A 13,873-nucleotide genomic window follows, 5' to 3' on the forward strand; every position below is an offset into this window, starting at 1 on the left:
ACATGGCGTTATTCAATGACACGCAGGTCATATAAAATAATAAAGACAACTCCTATGGCTCCTGCCGGTTGTCATACTCATCGACATGCAAGTCGTGATTCCTATTACAAGAATATGATCAATCTCATACATCACATATATCATTCATCACATCTTCTGGCCATATCACATCACATAGCACTTGCTGCAAAAACAAGTTAGACGTCCTCTAATTGTTGTTGCAAGTTTTTACGTGGTTTGTAGGTTTCTAGCAAGAACGTTTTCTTACCTACGTAAGACCACAACGTGATTTGCCAATTTCTATTTATCCTTCATAAGGACCTTTTCATCGAATCCGTTCCGACTAAAGTAGGAGAGACAGACACCCGCTAGCCACCTTATGCAACTAGTGCATGTCAGTCGGTGGAACCTGTCTCACGTAAGCGTACGTGTAAAGTCGGTCCGGGCCGCTTCATCCTACAATGCCGCCGGAACAAGAAACGACTAGTAGCGGCAAGAAGAATTGGCAAACTCAACGCCCACAACTGCTTTGTGTTCTACTCGTGCATAGTAACTACGCATAGGCCTGGCTCATGATGCCACTGTTGGGAATCGTAGCATAATGTAAAATTTTTCCTACGCTCACCAAGATGCATCTATGGAGTGTACTAGCAACGAGGGGAAGGGAGTGCATCTACATACCCTTGTAGATCGCGAGCGGAAGCGTTCCAATGAACGTGGATGACGGAGTCGTACTCGCCGTGATCCAAATCACCGATGACCGAGTGCCGAACGGACGGCACCTCCGCGTTCAACACACGTACGGTGCAGCGACGTCTCCTCCTTCTTGATCCAGCAAGGGGGAAGGAGAGGTTGATGGAGATCCAGCAGCACGACGGCGTGGTGGTGGATGTAGCGGGTCTCGGCAGGGCTTCGCCGAGCTTCTGCGAGACGGAGAGGTGTAACAGGGGGAGAGGGAGGCGCCCAAGGCTGTAGGTGGCTGCCCTCCCTCCCCCCTTTATATAGGCCCCCTGGGGGGGCGCCGGCCCTAGAGATGAGATCTCATGGGGGGGCGGCGGCCAAAGGGGGGAAGGGGTTGCCTTGCCCCCCAAGGCAAGGGGGAACCCCCCCACCCTAGGGTTCCCAACCCTAGGCGCATGGGGGGAGGCCCAAGGGGGGCGCCCCAGCCCACTAAGGGCTGGTTCCCTTGCACTTTCAGCCCACGGGGCCCTCCGGGATAGGTGGCCCCACCCGGTGGACCCCCGGGACCCTTCCGGTGGTCCCGGTACAATACCGGTAACCCCCGAAACTTTCCCGGTGGCCGAAACTTGACTTCCTATATATAATTCTTCACCTCCGGACCATTCCGGAACCTCTCGTGACGTCCGGGATCTCATCCGGGACTCCGAACAACTTTCGGGTTTCCGCATACATATATCTCTACAACCCTAGCGTCACCGAACCTTAAGTGTGTAGACCCTACGGGTTCGGGAGACATGCAGACATGACCGAGACGCCTCTCCGGTCAATAACCAACAGCGGGATCTGGATACCCATGTTGGCTCCCACATGTTCCACGATGATCTCATCGGATGAACCACGGTGTCGAGGATTCAATCAATCCCGTATGCAATTCCCTTTGTCAATCGGTATGTTACTTGCCCGAGATTCGATCGTCGGTATCCCAATACCTTGTTCAATCTCGTTACCGGCAAGTCTCTTTACTCGTACCGCAATGCATGATCCCGTGACTAACGCCTTAGTCACATTGAGCTCATTATGATGATGCATTACCGAGTGGGCCCAGAGATACCTCTCCGTCACACGGAGTGACAAATCCCAGTCTCGATCCGTGCCAACCCAACAGACACTTTCGGAGATACCCGTAGTGCACCTTTATAGTCACCCAGTTACGTTGTGACGTTTGGCACACCCAAAGCACTCTTACGGTGTCCGGGAGTTGCACGATCTCATGGTCTAAGGAAAAGATACTTGACATTGGAAAAGCTCTAGCAAACGAAACTACACGATCTTTTATGCTATGCTTAGGATTGGGTCTTGTCCATCACATCATTCTCCTAATGATGTGATCCCGTTATCAATGACATCCAATGTCCATAGTCAGGAAACCATGACTATCTATTGATCAACGAGCTAGTCAACTAGAGGCTTACTAGGGACACGTTGTGGTCTATGTATTCACACATGTATTATGATTTCCGGACAATACAATTATAGCATGAACAATAGACAATTATCATGAACAAAGAAATATAATAATAACCATTTATTATTGCCTCTAGGGCTAAAGATCAACTTGTGTCTATGGGGTGCCCCTTCCCCCGTATATAAAGGAGGGAGGGAGGAGGCCGGACGGCCCCTAGAGGCGCGCCCAAGGGGGAGAGTCCTACTCCAAGTAGGAATCGGCTCCCCCTTTCCTAGTCCAAGTAGGAGAAGAAGGAAGCAGAGGGAGAGGGAGAGGGAAAGAGGGGCCGCGCCCCCCTCCCCTAGTCCTATTCGGACTCCCCTTGGGGGGGGGCATCTCCAGGCTGCTGCCCTCTCTCTACTCTAAGGCCCACTAAGGCCCATTACTTCCCCGGGGGGTTCCGGTAACCCCTCCGGCACTCCGGTTTTATTCGAAACCATCCGGAACACTTCCGGTGTCCGAATAACATGGTCCAATGTATCAATCTTTATGTCTCGACCATTTCGAGACTCCTCGTCATGTCCGTGATCTCATCCAGGACTCCGAACAACCTTCGGCACATCAAATCACATAACTCATAATACAAATCGTCATCGAACGTTAAGCGTGCAGACCCTACGGGTTTGAGAACTATGTAGACATGACCAAGACACATCTCCGCTCAATAACCAATAGCGGAACCTGGATGCTCATATTGGCTCCTACATATTCTACGAAGATCTTTACCGGTCAAACCGCATAACAACATACGTTGTTCCCTTTGTCATCGGTATGTTACTTGCCCGAGATTTGATCGTCGGTATCATCATACCTAGTTCAATCTCGTTACCGGCAAGTCTCTTTACTCGTTCCGTAATGCATCATCCCGTGACTAACTCATTAATCACATTGCTTGCAAGGCTTATAGTGATGTGCATTACCCAGAGGGCCCAGAGATACCTCTCCGATACACGGAGTGACAAATCCTAATCTCGATCTATGCCAACCCAATAAACACCTTCGGAGACATCTGTAGAGCATCTGTATAATCACCCAGTTACGTTGTGACGTTTGATAGCACTACAGGAAACAGCTATTTTGCCGTCTGCCATGGTGGACGGCAAAGGCTCGAACGGCGGACGGCAAAGGCCTTTGCCGTCAGCCGCGGATGGCAAAAGGCTCCGGCAAAGTAGGCTACGGTAAACAGCTGCTTTGCCGTCCGCTTCCTGGCGGCGGACGGCAAAGGCTCTTTGCCGTCTGCGGCGGACGGCAAAGAGAGCGGACGGCAATAATTGCGCTGTCAGTCCGTTAAGTGGCTAACGGCAGGCCTTTGCCGTCCGCCGCTGACGGCAAAATTTCTATGGTCTTTGCCGTCCGCCGTATGATGTCATCTACACGTCACTAGATGGCAGGTTCTTTGCCGTCTGCCGCTGATGGCTTTTTGCCATCGGCGCCGGCGCAGTGAGACGTCCCGTCGGCGGCGGCGGTCCGCGGGCGGCGCCGATTCACACGCCACCTCCCGACGCCCGCCTGCGCACGCCACCGCTTGACCGCCCGCGCACGCCGACGCCTGGCCTCCTGCGCCCTTGACAGCTCGGCATTAATCGCCGGCGCCGATTCGCACGCCGCCGCCTGGCCTTCTGCGCCCTTGACCGCTCGGCTGGCCCGGCATTAATCGCCGGCGCCGATTCGCACGCCGCCGCCTGGCCTTCTGCGCCGGCTGGCCCGGCATTGATCACCGGCACCCACCCCGCCCACCACGCCTATAAAAAGCGCCTCGCCCCGCCGTGGCTCTCACACCGCCCCTCGCCTTCCCTCTCCTTCTCCCCCTGCCGCCAGCATCGCCCCTCTTGCGCCCTACCTCTCCCTCTCGCCGGCGATGGCCCGCTCCACCTTGACCCTCGAGGAGGCGGAGGAGCTCGCCCACTTCGTCATCCCCGCCGCTCCCGACGTGCGCCTCCCGGCGAGGTGGCGCCTGAGCGTCGACGGCGTGCCGGTGGCGCCGGTGCCCGAGGTCGGCACCCACCTCTTCGCCCGCGCCGTCGGCCTGTACAGGGCGCGCCTCTCGCCGGAGGAACTCGCCGACCCCCAGTACGCCCCCAACAACCCCGGCTGGGCGGACCGCCTCGCCGACGGCCACCTGCGCCGCCTCCACGCGTACGCCGGCCCGCGCCCGCCGACGAAACACAACCGCGCGCGGCGGCATCAGCTCTGGGACGGGCGCACCTTCGAGGAGGTCGTCGCGCCGTACCGCGTGCAGGCGGCCGCCGGCGCCGTGCCCGCTCTGCCGGCGTCGCGCCGTACCGCGTGCAGGCGGCCGCCGGCACCGCGCTGGCCCCTTGACGGTGACCGCGGCGCTGACCGCCTCGGCAGCGGCGACCGTCGCACACGCGCGCGGGACGGCGCCGGGTCGTCCAGCTGCGCCCCTCCGCCAGAGCCGGCGCCGGAACCTGAGCCGGCGTTGCTGGCCGAGTACAGGCGGCTGGCGGCGGAGGCCGGCGACCCGGAGGACATGCCGGGCTACCTGACGGCGATCCGGGAGTCGTAGAACGCGCCGATGCCGCCACCCCTCGTGCAGGAGTACATGCAGCTCGCCCCGGTTGCCGTCCACCCAGAGGACCCGCCGGACTTCCCCGGCTACCACGCCGCTGTGGCCGACTCGATGGCTGCGCCGGTGGTGGACCTGGACGATAGCAGCAGCGACAACGGCGACGACAGCCACAGGCTCTACGACGAGATGGACTTTGGCGGCGTCGAGGACGAGTAGTTTAGTTTAGGTTATTTTCGAAATAACGTTTAGTAATGTTTAATTATTTTCCTAATGTTGTTTAGTTTAGTCAAGTTTAATTTCTAGTATTATGTAAAATATTTATGAAAACTATGATGAAATATCGAGTGTGTTTGCGTGGTTTTAAATTATTGTTTGCAAATTGAATTTTCGAATTAATACTATTATGTTTGCAAAAAAAATTCTAAAAATTAGGAAAGGAAATAAAAAACGAAACAAAGGTGGACAATAAATAATAGTATCAAAAACAATGAAATTGTTCTCTTAAAAAAATTAAAACAGAAGTAATGTTGAATTGAAAAAATTATAAAAATGAAACAAAATAAATAAAAATGAAGCATTAAAATATTAAATAATATTAGGAAAATAGATAGAATGAAAATAAACTCATTTTCGAACGGGGCCTTTGCTCCTACCCGAACGGTGTTCGGAGAACGAGGTCGATTTTTTGACATCTTCGGGGTCGGGGTGTCGGGTCGGGGTGCCGGGTCGGGGTGTCGGGTCGGGGTGTCGGGTCGGGGTGCCGTCTCGGGGTCGGGGTGTCGGGTCGGGGTCGGGGTTGGGGTCGGGGTCTAGGGGTCGGGGTGTCGTGTCGGGGTGCCGGGTCGGGGTCGGGGTGCCGTGTCGGGTCGGGGTTTTTTCCTCTTTTTTCCTTTTCTTCTTCTTCCTATTCTTCCTTTTCTTCCTCTTCTTCTTTTTTTCTCCTCCTCTTCTTCTTCTTCTTCCTTTCCTTTTTCCTCTTCTTCTTCTCCTCCTCTCCTCTTTTTTCTTCTTCTTCTTCCTCTTCTTCTTTTTTCTTCTCCTCCTCCTCTTCTTCTTCTTCCTTTCCTTTTTCCTCTTCTTCTTCTCCTCCTCCTCTCCTCTTTTTTCTTCTTCTTCTTCTTCCTCTTCTTCTTTTTTCTTCTCCTCCTCCTCTTCTTCTTCTTCCTTTCCTTTTTCCTCTTCTTCTTCTCCTCCTCTCCTCTTTTTTCTTCTTCTTCTTCTTTCCTCAAACTAAACTAAACCTAAAACTAAACCTAAAACTAAAACTAAACCTAAAACTACAACTAAAACTAAATCTAAACTAAAACTAAAACTAAAAAGAAAAAAAACAGAAAAAACAGAAAAAAAACAGAAAAAAGGGGGGCTCACCTGGGGGGGGGTGGAGGAGGCCGGTGAAGGAGGGGGGCGGGGCGGTGGAGGAGGCGGCCTGGGGCGGCGGGGGGCCGGGCCCTGGCGGCGGGGGGCCGGGGCGGGGGGGGGGGGGGGGCGACGGGGCGGTGGGGGCGACGGGGCCCCGGGGCGGCGGCGAGCCGGGGCGACGGGGGGCCAGGCCCGGGCGGTGGGGGGCCGGGACGGGGGGGGGGGGGCGACGGGGCGGTGGGGGCCCCGGGGCGGCGGCGGCGCGCGGCGGGCGGCGGGGGCGACGGGGCGGCGGCGGGCGGCGGCGGCGGCGGCGGGGTGGGAGGAGAGAAACGGCGAGGGAGAGAAGAAGTGAGTAACGGGCGGGGGGTACGGGCCGTTAGGTAGTGAGCTCTTTGCCGTCCGCCCCTCTTTGTCGTCCGCTTTTTTGCCTCTTTGCCGTCTGCTAGCGGACGGCAAAGAGGTGGCCCAGAGGTGGCCCGTTAAGTTTTTCCCAAACGGGCGGGGGGTGGGGGCCACTTCACTCTTTGCCGTCCGCCAGCGGACGGCAAAGATCTGCTGGCGGACGGCAAAGAGCTGGCAGATGGCAAAGAGCTTCTTTGTCGTCTGCCCTTTCTTTGCCGTCTGCTTTTGGGTAGCTGATGGCAAAGAGCTTCTTTGTCGTCAGCTAGCAGACGGCAAAAAGCTGGCAGATGGCAAATTAGCTGATTCCAGTAGCAAACGGGAGTTGCATAATCTCATAGTCAGAGGAACATGTATAAGTCATGATGAAAACGATAGCAATGAACTAAACGATCATTATGCTAAGCTAACGGATGGGTCTTGTCCATCACATCATTCTCTAATGATGTGATCCCATTCATCAAATGACAACACATGTCTATGGTCAGGAAACATAACCATCTTTGATTAACGAGCTAGTCAAGTAGAGGCATACTAGGGACACTCTGCTTTGTCTATGTATTCACACATGTACTAAATTTCCGGTTAATACAATTCTAGCATGAATAATAAACATTTATCATGATATAAGGAAATATAAATAACAACTTTATTATTGCCTCTAGGGCATATTTCCTTCACACGCCCGGAGAAGCAGCCCACACCAAGCACGACATCCAACATCTCGAGATCCAACACCAGGGACGCCGCGAGCAACCAAGACAACGCCTTTAAGAAGGGGATGACGTCATGACACCGCCATTGTCCGACCCGAAGCCGGATCTAGGGTTTCCCCCGTGCTCGAAGATGGGCACGGAGAAGGCCATGGCAGCGCCTTCAAGAAGGGTAGGTGTCGCCGTTGCCAGCACGAGTGCAGGGATTTCGCCTCGGCCTGTGACCGAACAATCCCAAAGCCGCCGGATCAGGATTCGGAGATGTGAAAATCAAAACACTGTCTGGAGTTGTACTGTAGGGAGGCAAGATATGCCCGTCGTCGACGAAGGAGACACCGGGCGCCCCCGGTCACACCACCAACCCAACCCCGCTGCTCACATATGAGCCGTCACCAACCGCCCAGATCCGCTGCCACTAGCCAGCCCGAGAGAGAGCAAGGCGTGGCTGGCCCAAGCCACCGGGAGAGGCAGCCGCCGGTGGGCCTGGTTGCAGCAAGAGCGGAGGTTAGGGGCCGACCGAGTAGTAGAAGCAGTCGGAGATTGGGTTTTGGGGGAAGGGGCCGGGGGACACCACCACCAGGGCGCCGGGAAGAGGTGGACCAGCGGCGGGAGCAGCACCTGTAGCGCAGCTCGCGGGAGACACGATGGCCACCGCAAGATCGGGGGGGGGGGGGGGGGGGGGGGGGGAGGGTGGGGCAGGAGCATCGGAGACGTCACTGGGGCGCGGGGAAGGAGGACCGCCGGCAGAGTAGCGGAGACGTCACCGGGGCGTGGGATAGGAGGATCGCCGGCGGAGCAGCACCGCAGCGCAGCTGGCGAGAGGCACGCCCTCCACCAGATCCAGCACGGGGAGGACGAGGCCAGGAGAGACCCCAGGGCGAGAGGATGAATCCCGCCGCCGGCCGCCGGCGGGCTTTGCCTGGCGACGTCTGCCGACAGCGGCGAGGGAAGGTGGTCGAGCGGCGGCGGCTAGGGTTCCCGCCCGAGCCGCCTCTAGGGAGACGACGCGGGGGCGCGGGAGCTTCAATAGGAATTCGATCCTCCAAAATTCCTGCGATTTTCCCTTGTTCCAAACGGGGCCTAAGTTCCAAGGAAGGACTAGAGATGCTATGTGGTAATCCCAAATCCCAAGTCACCAAGGTGCTCTTAGGTAGTCTCAAATCGCAAGTCACAAAAGTTCTTCGCTTGGTCAGTCCAAGCATAACGAGGCCTTGTTCATCACGTTCACGTGAACAAATATTCCATTGCACACATGGTACGTAAAGTGCTACCGAATTGGAGCGATAAATCCGAAGGCTGCAATGCACAGCTCCATTAATCCCATTGCTCCTAATCCAATGTCGTCCCGGCCAGCCGTCGACCCCGAGTCGTCCCCGGCGGCGCAGCAGGCTCCACTGCTCGGCAACGCTGACGGCCGGACACAAACAACAACCGTTGTAGGCAAGGCCCTGAGCAGCACCGCGGACCTCGCGAAGCACCTACCCACCGGAGCCGTGCTGGCCTTCGAATTCCTCTCGCCGACCTTCACCGCCGACGGCAGCTGCACGGCCGCCAACCGCGCGCTCACCGGCTGCCTCATCGGCGCCTGTGCCCTCTCGTGCTTCCTCCTCTGCTTCACCGACAGCTACCGCGACGAGACGGGCACCGTGCGCTACGGCTTCGTCACGCCCAGCGGTCGCCTGAGACTCATCGACGGCGCCCAGCAGATGCCGCCGCGGGACGAGAGATACCGGCTCCGCGCGAGGGACGTGCTGCACGGGGTGCTGTCGTTCGTGGTGTTCCTGGCCGTGGCCATGGTGGACAGCAACGTCGTGGCGTGCTTCTACCCCGTGGAGTCCGCCACGACGAGGCAGCTGCTCGCCGCAGTGCCCATGTCTGCCGGAGCGGCGGGGAGCTTCTTGTTCGCCATGTTCCCGTCCACGCGCCGGGGAATCGGCTTCCCCGTCGCAGGCACGTCATGAATCAATATTGTTTTATCAGTTTGTCTAATTTACATCTAAGCTTTCACAAATAACATAGCACCAAGGAAAAAAAAAGGTTGGGACAAAAAAAAACAGACCATAAACATAGTGAACGTCAAGTTAGATGTGACATAATTATGTCACATCTAGATGTGTCCTAGACAAACTCTTGTTTTATTTTGGAAATAATTCGCACACCACCAGAGCCATCGAGAAATTTCCGCTTCAGTTGGTGTTAGTTTCTTTACATTTTCCTCTAAAATTTCCGCCACCAGGAAGTGAGAGCTACGCTTTGTCTTACCTCTTCCGGTCTTAATTCCATTTGATCAAAGGTGGGAGAGAATGTCCCTAAACCTGAAAACAAGTGGAGAAAATAAACGAAATTAAGACCGGCTGGTGCCCTTGTCGATCATGTGCATGTCTGGCTGGATTTAAGTATCGTCTATGAATCGTGTGCATTCTATCGTGTGTATAGCACTGCTGTTCCGAATATGTGCCCAACGCGTGATACATAGCGACGACTTGAAGCATCACTTGGCACGCTCCGAGGCTCAATAAAATGACCTCTGCGGGAGTGCTTCAAGGGATTAGTTGTTCCCGTGTAGCACCTGCACTACCAGTTTTTACGGCCGGTTGTACGTTTTACATTCCAAAAAATAGTAGCAGATTGTATCTTCTTCAGAAAAAAAAATACGGGGCTGTACTAAAAAACATAGCAAGCGGATCGCTTGAAACATGTCAGTTTTTATTTATTTTCTGCAGATTTGGAAAAATGTCATGAATTTGAATTTTTTTTCACAAGTTGGAAAATGTACATAAATTTTTAAAAACTTTCATAATTACAAAAACAATCCATGAATTTAAAATGTGTTCATGATTTGATGTACAAGATTAAAGATGTTCACAAATTTAAAAAATGAGCCAATTACACCATTGGTGCTAGAACTTGGCACAAATGATCACTTTAGTGCTAGAACTTGTGGTGTACATATAAGTGGTTCAAAAACTTGGCTTGATGGTGCAAATACGGTGTTGCATATGCCTGTGTCGCGGACTAGGCGTGCCAGCATGGCGGGACCCACTGTCAATGACAGAAAGGGAAGGCAAGGCCTATTTTTATTTTGCTAAAAGCCCCTCAATAATTTTTTCTCTTACAAAAAATACAGAAAATAAATTGGTTCGCCGGAGGTTCAAACCAACGACCTGCGGTTGCCAGCCCACCTAGACGGCCTTGTTGTCACGTGAGGATACACATCTTTTATATATTTCAACTGAACAATTTTAATCTCAAAAATAGTGCATGCTTGGTAATTCAAACCAGGAACCTTAGGGTAAATACGTGCCTGGGCATACCACCACAACAGACAAGGTCACTTATTTGTGATGTCTAATTACGCGATCGTGTGAGTAAACTGAATTGCAGTCAATAATACCATTTTCAATATTTTAGTTTTTTGCATCTTTAAATTTGGTAAAAAATGTAATAATTATGTGCTATCAATAATATACATATAAATAATATAAATACATTAAAAATGTTAAATAACATCAAAACAAATCCACCTACTAATTTAACAAAAATCCATATAATTAAATTAGTGCCTAGGGATACAACTTCAACCGAAGAGATAACATATTTCTGCAGTATAATTACACTTTATGACCATAACAGAAAACGTTCGTGTGGTTGAACTGAATTACAGTCAGCATGGACAATTTCAACATTTAGTTTTGGGGATTTTAAAACTCTTCTAAATTATAATGATGCATTACAAATAAAATAAATTACATTAAACATATTCATATAACATCAAAACATACCCACGTATTAATTTAACAGAAAACCATATAATTAACTTATGATTTTTTTAAAAACTATGATTTTACATATTAATAAAATATTTTAATTAGTTTTAGAATTTTTATATATTAAATAAATTCTTATATATGTTGAAAAAAATCCTGATTTTTAATATCATATTCATGTGGTATATAAAATTCATCATGGTTTAAGAAAATTGTAGGTAACACATGATTTTTTTAAGTTATGCGAAGTGTAATTATACTTTGGACTTCTTGTGTTGGGGTGGCATGCCTGGCTATGTAACTTGCTGTATTTTGTTTTTGGGACTAAAATTCTTAAATTATATGGTTAAGCCTAAAGTATATAAAACCTATGTATCTATACTTGACATCGATTCCAAATTGGTGTGCTGGCAAGCCACCGGCGCAGGTGACATGTAGGTCGTGAGTTCGAACGACTCTCTTTTTTCTTTTTTATGTACAGTTTCTGTCGAGGGACTTTTTCGTGAGAAAAAATATCGAGAGGCTTTTTGCAAAAGACAAGCCACACGCCCTGCCCTCCCCTTCCTGTCACTGACAGCAGGCCCTACGCCAAGTTGGCGCGCCGCAAGCATGTACAACACCGTATTTGCACCATCAAGCCAAGTTCTTGAACCACTTATATATACACCACAAGTTCTGGCACTAAAGCGAACTTTTGTGCCAAGTTCTAGCACTATGGTGTAATTGACTCTTAAAAAATGTTCATGAATTTTAAAAATATTTTGCAATTTTAAAAATATTCAAAAATTTGAATAAATGGTTACAAATTAAAAAATGTTCAAAAATCTGAAAAATGTTTGCGAGTATGAAAATGCTTATGAATTTGAAAATTGTTCATGAAGCTTAAAACATTCACGAGTTTGAAAAAAATTACAAACACAAATTTGAAAACAAATGTTTGCAGATTTTAAAGTTGTTTATGATTCAAAATGTATTCATGAATTTGAAAAGATGGTCAAATATTTAAAAAAAGTAAAAACTAAAAGAAGGAAAAGAAAGAAAGAATGAAATAAAAATAGAAAAAGGAAAGAAAGAAACTTGTGGAACCACTAGTAGAAAACAGGGCTTTGGTTTGGCCAGAAAAGAGCATTAATCCTGGTTGCATTACGAACCGGGATTAATGTGAGCATTAGTCCAGGTTCGAGCGGCTAGGGCACCGTATAGGCATTAGTCCCGGTTGGTGCCACGAACCGGGACTAAAGGGTGCGATGCCCATTAGTACCGGTTCGTGGCACCAACCGGTACTAATGGGGTTTGAGGCATTAGTACCGGTTCATGGCACGAACCGGTACTAAAGGTCCCATTTTCAAACTCTACCCCCCCCCCCCTTGGATCGCCTTTTCAGTTTTGTAAAAAGCAAAAGAAAATGATAAAAACTTCAAAAATGAAAATCCTTCCAGATGTAGTTACGTTAGTACATGTACTAGTTAGGAAAATTTAAAAACTTAAATTTGGACATGTTTTGCAAAAAGTGTAGGGAAAATGTAAAACGGCTATAACTTTTGCATACGATGTGAGAAAAAAGTATAATATATCAAAATGTTCAGCACGAAAATCCGCATCCGATTTTGACAGCCTACGGCCTGTTTGCAAATTTTTAGAATCCTCAAATTCTAAAAGGAAAAAAGTTATGCTCAAATTTCTGTTTTTTTTGAATTTTTGTTAAATCTGGTCAAACTATGGTCAAACTACTTATTCAAGAAGTATTAGTGTTACTAAATAATTATTCAAGAATATTAGTGTTACTAAATAATTATTTCAGTTTTTTTGAATTTTGGTCAAATCTGGTCAAACTGTGGTCACACAATGGTCAAACTAATTATTCAAGAAATATTAGTGTTACTAAATAATTATTTCAGTTTTTTTTGAATTTTGGTCAAATCTGGTCAAACTGTGGTCAAACTATGGTCAAACTACTTATTCAAGAAATATTAGTGTTACTAAATAATTATTGTTTTTTAGAACAATAGTTTCAAACTTAAACAGTGAAATGTGTGACTTCATGCTCAAGCTAAATTCCTGACGGTTTAATAGGATTGACATCTTACTATTGACTTCATGAGTTTCAGTTTTCAACTCTATGCAATTCTCATTGTCCTACTTTGTATTGTTTAGTACTCCAACAATTTAGGGGATGCCAAATTAAACCATTTTGTTTATACAAAGGCTCATTGAAGCTTCTGTTATAGGTTTTCTACTAATTGGATCTTTTCCTTTGTTTCATTGCAATGCTAATCCTTTCTTGGTACAGTTCAAGTTTGCTATCAAATTCTGAAAAAAGAAAAACAACCTCTAAACCAGGGGATTCGCTGAGAGGGAGTGTCGTAAGTGAAAAATGCCAACTTATTTTCTTCTTCAGTTTCAGTTATGAAGTAATGAACAAATGTGTGTTGTGCTATGCCTGCAGGAAAGAGTTCCAATTAGTTTTCCCACTCTTTGCCTGTACCTTTATGGCCAGTAGGCTTAATTCTTTCAGCCTGTAAGCTCTTCGCTGCTAGGTACAGAGTTTATAGTTAACTGAAAACAAATAACAAAGAGTCGCAAGTTCAGTTTTCGCTTATTGGAGTTGGCGTTCATGTTTGCTGCAGTGCATTCTTATCAAGCCATTCTTATCTAACCGATTCTACAGGTACATGTTGTTTCTCATATGCATTTTTTTCATGTATTTTGTTGAGAGAAATATTCTTGAGAGAACAGAGAGGTAAAAATACTAGGTTATTGTATCAAATGAGGGCATGGATGCTTTTACCGAGCTTTAGCTGAAGAGAAAATATGATGCAATAGGGTTGCCTCCACAAATTTGGAAACCAAGATCCAATATCCGCCTTCATCTTCCTTACACGCTTGAGTCGGGATAGTGATGAGGCCTCCTGAATGG

General features: G+C 49.2%; 1 protein-coding gene across 1 annotated transcript; it reads left to right on the forward strand.

Moving 5' to 3' along the window:
• Nucleotides 1-7,885: 7,885 nt before the first annotated feature.
• Nucleotides 7,886-10,233, forward strand: LOC109757762 (protein DMP6-like). The gene has a single exon (XM_020316588.3). It carries the CDS (start codon nt 8,491-8,493, stop codon nt 9,148-9,150), a length of 660 nt encoding a protein of 219 aa, XP_020172177.1. The 5' UTR covers nt 7,886-8,490; the 3' UTR covers nt 9,151-10,233.
• The last annotated feature ends 3,640 nt before the right edge of the window (nt 10,234-13,873 follow it).

This window comes from Aegilops tauschii, chromosome 4 (assembly GCF_002575655.3).
Source record: "Aegilops tauschii subsp. strangulata cultivar AL8/78 chromosome 4, Aet v6.0, whole genome shotgun sequence".
Taxonomy (NCBI): domain Eukaryota; kingdom Viridiplantae; phylum Streptophyta; class Magnoliopsida; order Poales; family Poaceae; genus Aegilops; species Aegilops tauschii.

Excerpts from the sequence above, each read along its gene's own strand:
- LOC109757762 (XM_020316588.3), top strand. The coding sequence starts at position 8,491 with ATGCACAGCTCCATTAATCCCATTGCTCCTAATCCAATGTCGTCCCGG.